This window comes from Cervus canadensis, chromosome 12 (genome assembly GCF_019320065.1).
Source record: "Cervus canadensis isolate Bull #8, Minnesota chromosome 12, ASM1932006v1, whole genome shotgun sequence".
NCBI lineage: Eukaryota > Metazoa > Chordata > Mammalia > Artiodactyla > Cervidae > Cervus > Cervus canadensis.
This window is the reverse complement of record NC_057397.1, coordinates 13089706-13103750: the sequence shown is the minus strand read 5'-3', so window position 1 is coordinate 13103750 and position 14045 is coordinate 13089706. Positions and strand designations below refer to the sequence as shown.

Below are 14045 nucleotides of genomic sequence, written 5' to 3'. Positions count from 1 at the left end.
AGTGTTTTCTTATTTTCCAGTCTGGATGTTAACCAAATAGAAGATCAGGTCACCTAAGCAGGTTACACCTACTGATGAGTGGGACTGTATTTAAACATGAGTGTACTCGGGCTGGGTAACCTATCTGGAAAATCTTAGTTATGATATAATGCATAGAGCAACCAATTTGCAAACCATATCCCTTGTTTTAACACGCTCCATCACCAGAGTTTGCTGGGAGCTGGAGGAAGATTTTGTAAAATATTCCCTTTTGATCATAAGAGTTAAGCCTTGCTTGAACTGCACAGGGTCAGAAGCCTTTGGGTGTCTGTTCCTCCCCTGCATCCTTCTGGCTGGGGGTATTGAAACTCGATAGAAATATCAAAACTTGATAAAGATGTCAAAACTCAATAGAGAGCTATCTCTCCTCCTGGGCAATCACTGTGCTAAACCTGAGTCAATTCAGAGTGATGTTTTCAACAGTCTTTCTGCCCAGGTCGCACTGCTTCCTAGGCTGCTAGAATCGATTTACTTTCTTTGCATCCTTCCTCCAGAAAAATGGATCCTTGGTGTCCCTGTTTGAGATGCAAGGACATGAAAACACAGAAAAGTGACATGTAGACAAGAAAGGAAAAAACAAAAATCTCCCAGAGGAATCACGTACCAGGCAGTGCTCTCTGTAATGTTAGAAGTATTTGCTTCATTCTGAGCCTGGACTGAGCAGTGCAATGGTTGGCTCTGCGCCAGCCTTGTATCTCAATGGGACCCTCACACTAGTGGGTGCGAACTGTCATGCTGGCCAGAATGTGGCTGTGGTGTCAGCCCAGATCACCTGGACTCCACACAGCCTGAATTTTTAACCACTTTACTGCCCCCAGTGAAGTGCATGCTTAGAACTTGGAGCCACACTGCAGGTGATGAATGAAAAACTGATCCTTAGAGAGCCATTTATAAGGTGAAAACCCCTCAAGCAGGAAAGGTTTAGAATATTCTAGAAAGGTCACGGCTGATCTGCCTTCAACAAATATTTTTTACATTTATTAAACACATGCCCTCTGCTAGGCTTCCTTTCAGAAGCTTTGCGTGAATGACTTTATTTGAACTCTCACAGGAGACCTACGAGGTAGGCGATATCATCTGCATTTTGCCATGAGGAAGCCACAGCACAGAGAGTTTCCCAAACTTGCCCAAGTTCACAGAGGAAACAAGCAGTCCCCATGGGATTCAAATCCCCTCTGACTAGAAAGCTGTGTTCTTAAAGTTGACTATTATATCCCTGTATATGTGTGCTAAGTCATTTCAGTCATGTCCAACTCTTTGCGACCCCATGGACTGCAGCCCACCAGGCTCCTCTGTCCATGGGGTTCTCCAGGCAAGAATACTGGAGTGGGTTGCCATGCCCTCCTCCAGGGGATCTTCCCAACCCAGGGGTCAACCTGTGTCTCCTGTGTCTCCTGTATTGCAGGGGGATTTTTTTACCACTGAGCAACCAGGGAAGCCCATTAACACATCCTCAGTGGCTACCTATTATAAACATGATGTCTTCTGGGGCATTGCAAGATAGATAATAGATGGATGTATGTATAGATATCTAGATAATAGATAGATGATAGATGGATGAATAAATAGATCATAGAATCTCATAATTTTAAGTTTAGAAAATACGTGTATACCTTCCAAATTTGCCAAGTCAAAATACACAGTAGTGAAAGCCTAACTGTCACTACAAGACAAAAAATAAAAGAGTTTGCCCAAAGAAGCAGAGACAGGACTAACATGTCTGTGGCTTGTCTAATTATCTGGCACTGGAAATGTTATCTCAAGTAAGTCTCTGATCTCAGAAGGCAGACACTGCCCCCATTTTACAGATGAGGAAATAGTGGCTTAGAGTTTAATTGGCTCAAGGTCACATGGCTGCAGAGGAGCAGGACCACATTCAAACTTGAATCTATGTGGCCTTGAACCCAGACTCTGTAATCTTTTTTATTAACGTCTAGCACCATGTCTTTTTTATGTGTCTCCCGAGTGTCAGTGCAAATGCTATTTAAAAAAACAAAACAAAAAAGGAATGTTGCCCCAGCTCTTTGATGCCTTGTAGTAGAAAGCAGGTAGAATAACCATGTGTTTGCCTCAGCCCTCACAAACTCAACCTTTCGTCCCCATCCTGGGGTCTCCTGCATTGCCATTTTGTGTCTGGTGCGCATTCCTGCAGACCTGCTTTGTATTGGAAGTTCTGCTCAGTGGCCTCAGGTTTCAAAACAAAATCTTCTGATGAGCAAATCGGCCCGAGACCCCAGAGTCAGCTGCCCGGCCCATTAACAATGAACCATAGAGGACGAATGTCTGCTCTGTGTGCATTCCGGAGAAGCTGTTACCCGGCTCATCGGAACAAGCCAAGGACAGCCCTTACATCAACACGGGCCATGGCTGATGAATGCAGCCATTGTAGACACAGTCCCAGCCATGCTGAGGGGAAGATTCCTTTCAGACTGTTTTTTTTTTCTCTTTTTCTTTTTAAAATCACATCACACAATGCCTTCCCTCTGACATCGAATATCCTGCTGTTAGAATCTGCTTGCCAATGCAGGAGACGTGGGTTCCATCCCTGGGTTGGGAAGATCTCCTGGAGAAGGAAATGGCAACCCACTCCAGTATTCTTGCCTGGAGAATCCCATGGACAGAGGAGCCTGGCGGGCTACAGTTGGACATGACTGAGCGACTAAACAACTAGGAACAAGATGGAATTCTCTTCTGATAAGGAAAGATAACCAAGACAGCTAAGAGTCATTACAAGAAGGGGGCAGTTCCTTTATCCTGCCCTGCTGAGAGTCGTACGTCTGATCTGGACTTACATGCTGCATTAGTTGTAAAGGAAACAATGAAGTCTCAACATCATCTTTACTCCTGAAGTGTGGCTCAGCCCTCTCCCAATGCACACCCTCCACCAGCCCCCTTTCCCCCCACCATGGTCCTCCCACCTTGGCCAGACTCAGTATTATTTTGGCCTAAAGGACACTTATTTTTACTTTTCCGGCCTTGGATAAACAAACTGCCCCTGTTCCGAGGTTCCTTTTCACATCCCTCCGCTCTTACAACTCCATGATATTTGTATGATGGAACCGTCTTACTAAAACAGAAACCAAATGGCATTCCATAGCTGACTTCCAGACAGTCCTGGTTTAAGTCCAGTTCCGCAGTTACCTGGCCAGGGGATCTTGAACAAGTCTCCTCATGGCATCCGCAAGCCCTGGCAGCATCTTTGTGTCAATGAGGAAAAAAGTCTCCCCCTGGGGGAGAAGCAGCCTGCCAGCACAGAGCCGGGGAAGCGTAAACCCACCTGGACCCCTCCCCACCCTCCCCACCCCTCGGCCAGGACCCTCAGGCATAACCAGAACCATTCACAGAGCCCCCATCTGTTTCAACTTGTCAGTTGGGAAGTGGGATAGATAATAAGAGTTCCACTGAATTCTTGCACGGATGAAGCTAAAGTGACCTACAGAGCTGTGTATGAATCAGCCTGTTACTAGGAGATTTCTGCTGCTCTGGTTCAACTCCACCTCGCTTCTTGAGCCACCCATGATACTCCTGATGAAAAGAGAGGCACAATTTATGTCTTTGAGATTGCTCCTTCCCTCACTCCCACACAGAGGACCAGCCCTTTCAGAACGTGATCAAAGAGCGGGGTGAGCTTGGTCAGTGCGCAGCCTGGGCAGCTGCAGGGTCCCACGCTTACAAAGGCCCTGCTCTTGGTTTAATGCTTTGATGGCCTTGAAATTCTCCATCACTTTGAACAAAGAGCCCTACATTTTCATTTTGCATTGAGCTCCACAAATTATATTTCTGGTCCTGCCAACAAGCCTTCCTAAGTCCCAGATAGTTTTCTTACAGCTGACAAGACTGGGAAAGGAAAATGGGACACACCATCCCTCCGCTGAATGTGAAGGTACCAGTCATAATTAGATGTGAGGCAGGATGGTGCAGGGCTTCCTAGGTGGCTCAGCAGTAAAGAATCTGCCCGCGATGCAGAAGACGCAGGAGATGCTGTGGGTTTGATACCTGGGTTGGGAAGATCCCCTGGAGGAGGGCATGGCAACCCACTCTGGTATTCTCTGGAAAATTCCATGGACAGAGGAGCCCGAAAGGCTATAGTCTATAGGGTTGCAGAGTTGAACACAACTGAAGTGACTGAGCATGCATACACAGAGGATGGTGCAGGAGACACAGGAGCATGGGCTTTAGGAGACAAAGTGAGCTGGTACATCCTGCAAGGCCATAGACAGATGCTCTGACCTGCGTGAACCCAGGCTTCCTCGTCTGTAAATCAGATGACTAACACCTACTCTTCCCCATGATGAAAGGTCTGTAAGTGAAGGAGTCGTCTAGCATGTGGCAGGTGCTCAACAAATATGAGTCCTGCTCCAGCTTGTTTCAGGAATAGATACTTTAAGATGGGCCAGGTGGGACTTCCCTAAAGGTCCAGGGGTTAAGACATGGTGCTTCTACTGCAGGGGGCATGGGTTTGATCCCTGGTTGGGGAACTAAGATCCCTCACGTCACACAGGGTCGCCAAAAAATAGGGGGGGGGGGGAGATGGGCTATACATTACATTCCAAAAGGCAATGGGGTGATAGGGGGTCCTGATATCCCTTTGGCTCTAAAATTATATGATTCTCCATCAACCAAAACCTAAAAGTCAGCCCTCCTCCAGTCCTTAGTTATATTCTCAATCTCTCTCTCCATATTTCCACTCTTATTGCCTCTGCTTTGCTTCAGACTGAACCCATGCCTCCTTCCTGGAGTGGACAACACGGCCACCAACACGCCCTGCACTGACTCTCAGTCAGCTTAGCAAACCCAGCAGGGAGAGACATCTCTCTCCCCAAATCTATCTATCAGAGCAGGAAGAATTCTCATTGATCCTGCTTGGATTACATCCCCACTCCGGAACCAGTCACTACTGCCTGAGTGACAGGGCGCGTGTCCTCCCAAGGGCAGGACAACGGGGCTCCAGCCTCGTGACTGATGGTCCCAGTGAGACCGCATGGACTAGGGGAGGGGAAGGCCTCAAAGGACACAGGGCTGCCAGGCAGATGAACGCAACGCCTCCTCTGTGCTTCATGTGGTTTACTGCTCATTCCCAATAGGCACCCGCAGAAATGAAAGAAGGGAGCCGAGCATCGGGAGTGTAGACAGTAACACTTGAGCCAACTTTCCTGGAAGGAGGGCAAATAAGTGACACTTGTCATTAAAGAAGGTCTCTGAGGAGAGACAAAGAGCTGAGAAAAGCCAGGGTGTGTTCAAAGCTCCCCGATGCATAACTGCAATTAACCTCACGTCTTTAAATTTTTAATAGTGGTGCACTGATTTTTTATGCTTACCTTCTTTTTAAGCAAGCCACACTGGCTTTCCACTTCAGTGCTAACAGAAAGTTTCTTTCTGGAAAATAACTTTAAGCAAAACAAACTAGGTCAATTGATAGAAAAATAATAAGCAAATAATAAAGATGTAGACCTAGATAGCTGCGGGCTGTCATCTGTGGGGTCGCACAGAGTCGGACACTACTGAAGTGACTTAGCAGCAGCAGCAGCAGATAGCTGTGGACATTTCGTGGATATACTATGCCAATGATTAAAATATGGGAAACATTAGATTAGTATACATACAGAACTTTCTCTTCCCAAGGATCAGTAAAAACCAATACCTCTGTTTTGTTCCATAGGGTTATCTCTGACAAATTAAATAGTATGTCTCTCATTGTGTGAATGGTAAAGCTTTAGCCCAGCTTGCAAAATGGATCTGTAATAAGATCCTAGAATCCTCAGTTTCTGGCAAGCAGCAACTATTCCCTAGACAGGCTGTGTCTCAAGGCAAAGGGGAAAAACCAGCATTCCAAGACACTGGCCCATTGTATTACTCTCTGTTTCAGAGACAGACACATGGAGGAGTCGATGAGAAAATCGCTCCTCCCAGAGCTGACTGGGCTGATTGTCCCTGAGAACAGAGAGGCCCATTCTCTGTGGGCATCCGAGTCCAGCTGGCTCCAGGAGGTACCAGCCGTCTCTCTGCGGCCAGAGCTTCCCCAGCTGATTTCCACATGTACCCATGAGTACAGCGGCAGCTGTTGCCTCATCTGGGTGTCTGCTTGGTCTTCCTTTTAGCTGCCAATTTCAGCCAGAGATCATTTTTAATGCCCAAAGAGTCAGACACAACTTAATGACTGAACAACAACAACAACAACAAATTGTCCACTTACCTTTGCCATTATTTTTTCTTCTAGGCCAAAGGGAAGAGTCATCAGGGCTTGGGTGCTGGTCGAGATAACAAAGCAAAAAGTCATCAGCGTTTTGATGCCGATCAAGATGCCAAAAAGCTGAACAAAGCCTGCAAAGGAATGGGTATGAAAGATATTTTGTTTTCTCATTCACTCCTGAAGCTGATTAAACTTGATCTCACATCTGACTTTCCCACGATCTCAGGAAGATGACCTCTCACTTAGCTTGTATTTATATCTCCCAAGCTAAGCTGATTGCTTTTAAGTTTCCCTTTATAAAAGCTCTCAAAGTTATCAGATCCTTTTACATTTCAGGATTCAACATAATAGCTGGAGATTGAAAATTATGGCATTTAATTTGAACTTGAGGTGGGGAAACTTCATGAGAAGTGTAGTTTCTACAATCCTAATGTCATCTAAACCCTTTGATGTCTTTCATGGGAGGTGGTGGGAAGTCAGGGCTGATAAGAACTGAACTAGGGACCTGAAGCATCATCTGGAAGCAGAAGTGGACCTAAAACTGTCGGCAAGGTCACAAATCAAGGGGCCACACCAGAGTAGCTATTTACATCCAGGCCTAAGTGCAAGGCCAAGAATGGGAGACTAAGCAGGAGGTTGGGCTTCCCTGTTGGCCCAGTGGTAAAGAATCGGCCTGCCAATGGAGGAGATGCAGATTCAATTCCTGGATCAGGAAGATTCCCCTGGAGAAGGGAATGGGAACCCACTCTAGTATTCTTCCCTGGGAAATCCCGTGGACAGAGGAGCCTGGCGGGCTACAGTCCATGGTGTGGCAAAAGAGTTGGACATGACTTGGCAACTAAATAGCAACAACAAGCAAGAGATCAGGAGAAAGGTAAACCCAGGAACAAAGTGGGATGAGGGAAAGAGCATCTAGTGCTGGGCCATGAAAGGAGGCTCTGGAACCCAAGGAAGTAACTGAGGTTGACCCTGTTGAGCAAGGGCTCCAGGAGAACAAGGAAGTAATAGCAATAGCTTGGGAGAAAAAAGAGGGGCAAGGTTGATGAATTTCCTCAATTTTCTTTCTTACACTTATTGAGAAACTTTTAATATTCTAGGCATTGAGCCAAGCACTTTATATATAAGCTCTCATTAAGTTATTCTCGCAGAAGTCCATTTTTCAGATGAGGGGAAAGGCCATGACAAGTTAAGTAACATACCCAAAGACACAACACCAGTAGCAGTGAGCCCTGGGACTGAACCAGTTTCTGTCATTGCCTCCAAGTGCCAACAATTTAGAGACACCACAGCTAAGCCACCTCAGCCACACAGCGGCTGTGGGTGGGGTCAGGCCTGAGAAGACACGGCTGGTAGAAGCCATCTAAATCCAAAAGCTTCTTTATTAAATGATTCTCTTTCTTATTGTGATATAATCCCTATATTCAAAATCCACCCTTTTGCAGTGTACAGTTTAATGGGGTTTCATACATTCACAGGGTTTTGTAATCATCACCTCTAGTTTCAGAACATTTTCATCAACCAAAAGAAACCCCACGTGTATTCATAGCCGCTCCCACTCCACCTTCAGGTCCAGGCAATCACTGGTCCACTTCCTCTCTCTATGATTTGCTTATTCTGGACATTTCATGCACCTGACATTACAGTGAGTCCCCTACATATAAACGAGTCCCATTCCAAGAGTGCATTCATAAGTCCAATTTGTTCCTAAGTCCAACAAAGTTAGCCTAGGCACCCAACTAACACAATCGCCTACACAGTACTGTACTGTAAGACATTTATAATACTTTTCACACACATAATACATAAAAACAAACACAAAAAAATAAAGAAAAACATTTTAATCTTACAGTACTTTGAAAAGTACAGTAGTACAGTACAAGAGCCAGCATACAGGGACTGGGGCATCGAGTGAAGAGGATAGAAGAGATGCTGACTGGAGGAGGGAGATGAGGTGGGAGACAGTAGAGTTGAAGCATCATCAGCAATAGGAGATGGAGGGCAGACTGCTATTTCACTCACACCTGGCATTGATAGAATGCACATTTGCATCTTGGAAAGTTCGACACTTGAAGGTTCATCTGTAGGGGACTCACTGTATACAGTATGTGGTCTGTTGTGTCTGGCTTCTTTCTCTTGGCATAATGTTTTATGAAGACAAGTGCTAGATTTTACTTAGAGGTAAATTAGTGGAGACTTACTTTCCTAGGAATGGGTATTGTGGTAGAAGATGGCCATTTAAAATTTTTGTGACTCCAGGGGAAAGACCTGGGATCCACAGTGGAAGTTCTAGGAAAACATCTTTTGCTTCTGTAGAAGGAACTGTCCAACTATAGCATAGTCTACCTTGCCCAAGAAACGCTGAAGTCTCAAAGACCTGGGGTTGGAGACAATGTGGCAGGAAGTAGTAGAAGAGATTTCTACATAGTAAGTATTGTTGAATAAATCAGAGGTGGGAGGGCTGGAAATGAAGGATGACAAGCAGGTTGTTCGGTCTGGGGGCATCAGAGGCAAGCTCAGCAGAGAGGAACTGGTCTGTGCTCACATCCTGGCTGACTGATCTTCTATTTGGACAACAGCTGTTGGGAGGCATGCTTGCCTGCGAGTGTCAGGATGTTTATAGTTCTGAGGGTCTGAGCCAGCCTCACAGGTGTTTCCCTGCTGCCTTCTGAGTGAGGGCCTGACATCTGGATGTGGGCTGGAGACAGGGGCTGAAGTGGGTGTGGGATGAGTCAGCTGTGGTTTATGATAAATCCCTGAGTTCTTAGCTACCACGCGAATTTAGTTTGCCAAGCACAGATGCAGCGCCTACTGAACATCAATGTCACACTGGATTCTCCTCCTCCGCCCACTTAGGTGTGGCCACTCTTGTGCTGGTGACTATTGGAGAGTCCCTTCTACATGCCAAGTGCTAAACTGGGTACCACCACACAGACATCATCTTTTGTAACCTCCCGACAACCCTGTAAAATTGTACTGTAATGACTTAACAGATGAGAATGCCAAGGCTCAGAGGTTAAATACTTGTCCAGAGTCAAAAAGTTATGAAATGAGGATGGGGTGATTGGACCTAGAGCCATCTTGAAAAGCTATCATTTGGATAAAGGTCTAGAATTCCAACCTCTGATAGTAAGAGTAAGTCCAATCAAAATTGTATCATTGGCAAAACTCATCTGTAAGACCAAGTACTTATCTTATTGCTATACCAGCCCTGCCAGGGCTGGACTTAAATTTCTAAGGCCAAGCTGTCCAATAGCCATCATGGTGAGACATACGGGTCATTTTTAATTTTTGAGAAGCCAAATTTTAAAATCCAGGTGAAATTAATTTTAACAATATATTTTAGTTAACTCAATACTGTATTGAAAATATCATTTCAACTGATAGCCAATTTCAAAGTTATTCATGAGATACCTGACATCCCGTTTTTCACATTGAGTCATCAAAGGACTCTATATATTCTACAGTTACAGAACATTTCAACTTGGACCAGCCACACTTTGCATCTTCAATAGCCACATGCATCCACCATACTGCATAGCGAGAGGTTAGAGGCCCTAGGCATCAGAAAGGTTATGTGGGCTCCCACTCATTCACCCACCTATGAAAGTCAAAATAATAAGAATGCGATATTACTCAAGCATAAAAAAGCATGAAATTGGACCATCTGTAGAGACATGGATTGACTAGAGTGTGTCATATAGAATGAAGCAAGCCAGAAAGAGAAAAACAAATATTGTATATTAACACATATATGTGGATTCTAGGAAAATGCTATAGGTGAACTTATTTGCCAAGCAGAAATAGAGATACAGATAAAGAGAACAAACATATGGACCCCAAGCAGGGAAGGGGTGGTGGAATGGACTGGGAGATTGAGATTGACTTAGATCCACTGCAATATAATGCAGATAGCTAATGAGAACCCACAGCATAGCTCGGGGAAGTCTACTCAGAACTCTGTGGTGAGCTAAATGGGAAGGAAATCCAAGGGAGAGGGGATATGTGTATAAGGATGGCTGCTTCACTTTGATACACAACAAGAAACTAATACAACATTGTAAAACAACATTGTACTCCAATTAAAAAAAAAAAAAAAGAATGCTATACCATAAAATAACAATTGATTTTTCCAAATATCGCTAAACTGGCAGATTTCCTTTTCACATCTTTGGTGCTTATGCTTCCCTGGCTCCTAAGTACCTTGGACCCTTGGTCTGGGTCTTGGTTAACCCAAACCCTTGACACTGACCCTCCGTTAGGCCTTCCTCTCAGGGCTCTGTGAACCCCCATCCCAGCAGGTCCCTCCTGTAGATAATGCCTTAATCTGATAGTGCACGGACCCCAACATTCATTATCCTCTCAGAAATGCAAAAGGAGGTTTCCCATTTCTCCTTCCAAAAAATACAGAAACGGGTCTTAGAGGGAGAAGCTGCCATGGAGCTGTTGGAGGGTGGCTGTGGCTGGCCTTGAGGCCTTCTGAGAAGTGGTCACTCATCAGGGAGGGTAACAGGGAGATCGCTTCAAACCCAGCAGAGACTCAGCTCCCCACCATCCTGCTGAGACTCAGCTCCGTGTCTTCCCAGAAAAGTGCCGGGAAAGCCAAAGTCAGCAGGCTCTCGGCCCTCCGAGGCTGACGGTCACCGGGCTCTGACCTCGACTGTGTAATTACTGCGTCCTATGCACAGTCAAGGCTGAGGTTCCTTCTTTCCTCATTTAAAAAAAAAAAAGTCTTTCCCAGAATTGCTCGGGACTGGCCCTGGTGCCTCAAACCATTGTAAATGTTTACAGGAAATTGTTCCCCTGCACGGACTGCTTGTGTGATACACATACTGTGAAATATAAGATGAGGTCACCCTTCAGTAAACCGCTTCTTGGTCCGGCAGTGGAAACAGCTCCCCAGATAAACCCGATGCCCGGACTCAAAGAGCTTGAGGGGTCAAGTCATTTCCACCCACCTCCAGGCTCCCCACCACCTCCAGGCTCACCCCCACCTCCAGGCTGCTGCTAGGCCAGCCCCAGACAGCTCTGCTCTCCTTCTAAGAAGTATTGCAGGAAGGAAAGTCTTAAAAGCCTTGCTTTTAAAATGTTAACTCTATTGTCCTGAATTATGCAGATAAAGGTTGACCAAAGCTTCGGAGCAGAGGATTTCCTGTTGGTCCCTACAGGCTTCCTGGGGGGCTGAGGGGTAAAGAATCTGCCTACCAGTGCAGGAGATACAGGAGACTCGGGTTCGATCCCCAGGTCGGAAAGATTCTCTGGAGAAGGAAATGGCAACCCACTCCAGTATTCTTGCCTGGAGAATTCCATGGACAGAGGAGCCTAGCAGGTTACAGACCATAGGGTCAAAAAGAGTCCAACACAAGCACACACACACACGTCACATCACCCGCTACGTACAGAGGGCCTGAGTAGAGCACACAGCTTCACACCCATGCGGAGACCAGCTCCGTCAAAATGCAGTGCAAACGTCCCCGTGCATTTAAACACTCCTTCACTCAGCAAGTCAGGTCTGATGAATGCTGCGAGTCTTCTGTGTGGAGATTGCAATGAGCAGGGCCCCCTGCTCCCATGGAACTTGCAGTGAGGGATGGCAGAGACAGGACGGAGGAAGAGGAAGGGCAATAGGACAGACCAGGAAGGAGAGCCCATCTCTTCCCAGGAAACTCCAGCGAGTTGAGTCCTGAAGGAGGAACGGAAGTGAAGGTGAGGAGCGCAAAGCTAACAGAAGGCCTTGCAGGCAGAGGGGAGAGTCCAGGCTGTTGTTCTGGATCTAAAGGGGCCTAGATGGAATGGTTTGAATCAGAAGGGTGAGCAGGCTGATCTGCTCAGCAGAAAGGCCAATCAGGACAGCGAATTCTGACCAGAAAAAGTGAGAGTAAGGCAGGATCCCCATGGAGCAGCCCATGTGGGAAAAAAAAAGGAAGGGGTTGGATTCAGAGAATTTTTTATGAGAAAAAATAATCCCTTCTGAGGTGAGATTTCCAGCACTCAGAGGTTAAGAAGACATCATGTCGCAGAGGAAGTAACTGCATACAGATTCTGGAGGCGAGGCTGCAGGAGGAAATGAGGAGGGACAGCAGAAATAGCTTTGGGAGTGAGTCGGAATGAGGCAGGCAGCGAACGCTATTTTTGCAAGTGAGCTCATCCTAAAATTTTCTGTTTCTCCAGCTGGAATCAAAGAGCTAGATCTTCCTGGAATTGTAAGGGTGGAACTAGTCCTTGAGACTACTCAAACGGTCCACGGACATGGAGCTGTGGCTGTCCCTAGGAGCAGCACACAGCCCTCCAACCGCTGGGTCAGCGCAGTCTTTCTAAGTCCCGGCACTGACTTTCCAAATAGAGTGATGAGGGCCGGTGCGAGAGTCAAACACTTCAAGTCCTTGCCAGCACATGCTGTTCGCAGATAGCAGGCATGAGAGGAGGGCTAGGAACAGGCAGGAACGCTCCAGAATCTGATGATTTGTCATGTGGTTTAAGGGTGGAGCCCAGGACTTGAACCCAGTCTGAAAAAATTGAGTTCAGGGTTTGTTGATCAAATAGTCTTTTTCATTCCCATATTTGCAACCCCTGGGACATCTTTTCTACTCTGTGCGTGCATGCGTGCTAAGTTGCTTCAGTAATGTCCAACTCTTTGCCATCCTATGGCCATAGCCCACCAGACTCCTCTGTCCATGAGATTCTCCAGGCAAGAATATTGGAGTGGGTTGCCATTCCCTCCACCAGGGGATCTGCCCCACCCAGGGATCGAATCCACATCTCTTACATCTCCTGCATTGACAGGAGAGTTCTTTACTGCTAGAGCCACCTGGGAAGCCCCTTCCCACCCTGCGTCCAGGTTCTAAAAAGGATGCACTGCCCTTCTTCCTTAGTCATTATTGTTTCGGTATTGATCACAAATCCGCCTGCAATGCGGGAGACCTGGGTTTGATCCCTGGGTTGGGAAGATCCCCTGGAGAAGGGAAAGGCTACCCACTCCAGTATTCTGGCCTGGAGAATTCCATGAACTGTATAGTCAGTCCATGGGGTGGCAAAGAGTGGGACACTGAGCAACTTTCACTTTCACCTATGATGAACAACGATTACTTTGAGCACCAGGGGAAAAGTGTGGTTCAGATGAGTCTAAGGGGTAACTACCCCCTCAAGCTACCAATTAGGACTTTTCTCTGAAATTAACAAGTTTATGAAAGGGTTTGATATTGTAGCAATTTGGGCCTTTTGTCTTAACCTCTTCCACTTCATTTTAAGCACCTGGAGGCCAAGGAACATACCATATTTGTTTTTACAGTGGTTTTTTTTTTTTTGAGGTATAAGTCACACACCATACAATTCAACCATTTAAAGTGTTCAGTTGTTTTTAATGTATTCAGTTGTTTTTAATGTGGTGATGTATGAAACCATCACCATGGTCAATTTAGAACATTTTCATCACCTTAAAAAGAAACTTCCTACACTTGAGCTATCACTGCTCTGCCCACCCCACCTCCAGCCACTGTTCTACTTTCTGTCTTAATATACATTTCCCTATGCTGGACTTCCATATAAATGGAATCATAATACTTCAATTCCTGTGTTTGGTTTCTTTCACTCACCATGACGTGCTTAATGTCCATTCATATCATCAAATGTATCAGTACTCTATTCCTTTTTCTGGCCAAGTAATATTCCACCAAATGAATACGGCACAGTTCATTTACCCATTATCCACTGATGGACATTCAAGTGGTTTGCACCTTTTGACCACTATGAATGATGCTGCTGTGAACATTTGAATTCAAGTTTCGTGCGGACATAAGTTTTCATTTCTCCTCCATTTATG

At 45.9% G+C, this 14045-nt stretch overlaps 1 protein-coding gene across 3 annotated transcripts in view; it reads left to right on the top strand.

The window, feature by feature from the left end:
• Window positions 1-14045, top strand: part of ANXA13 (annexin A13) — a 55590-nt gene that overhangs the window by 17257 nt on the left and 24288 nt on the right. For 2 of the 3 annotated variants that reach the window (XM_043483906.1, XM_043483908.1), the window contains one exon: window positions 6257-6374. In XM_043483906.1, coding sequence (XP_043339841.1) covers window positions 6257-6374 — 118 coding nt within the window. Of the gene's footprint in view, window positions 1-5923; window positions 6027-6256; window positions 6375-14045 lie in introns of those variants that run through there. The other variant, XM_043483907.1, reaches the window with a different exon arrangement.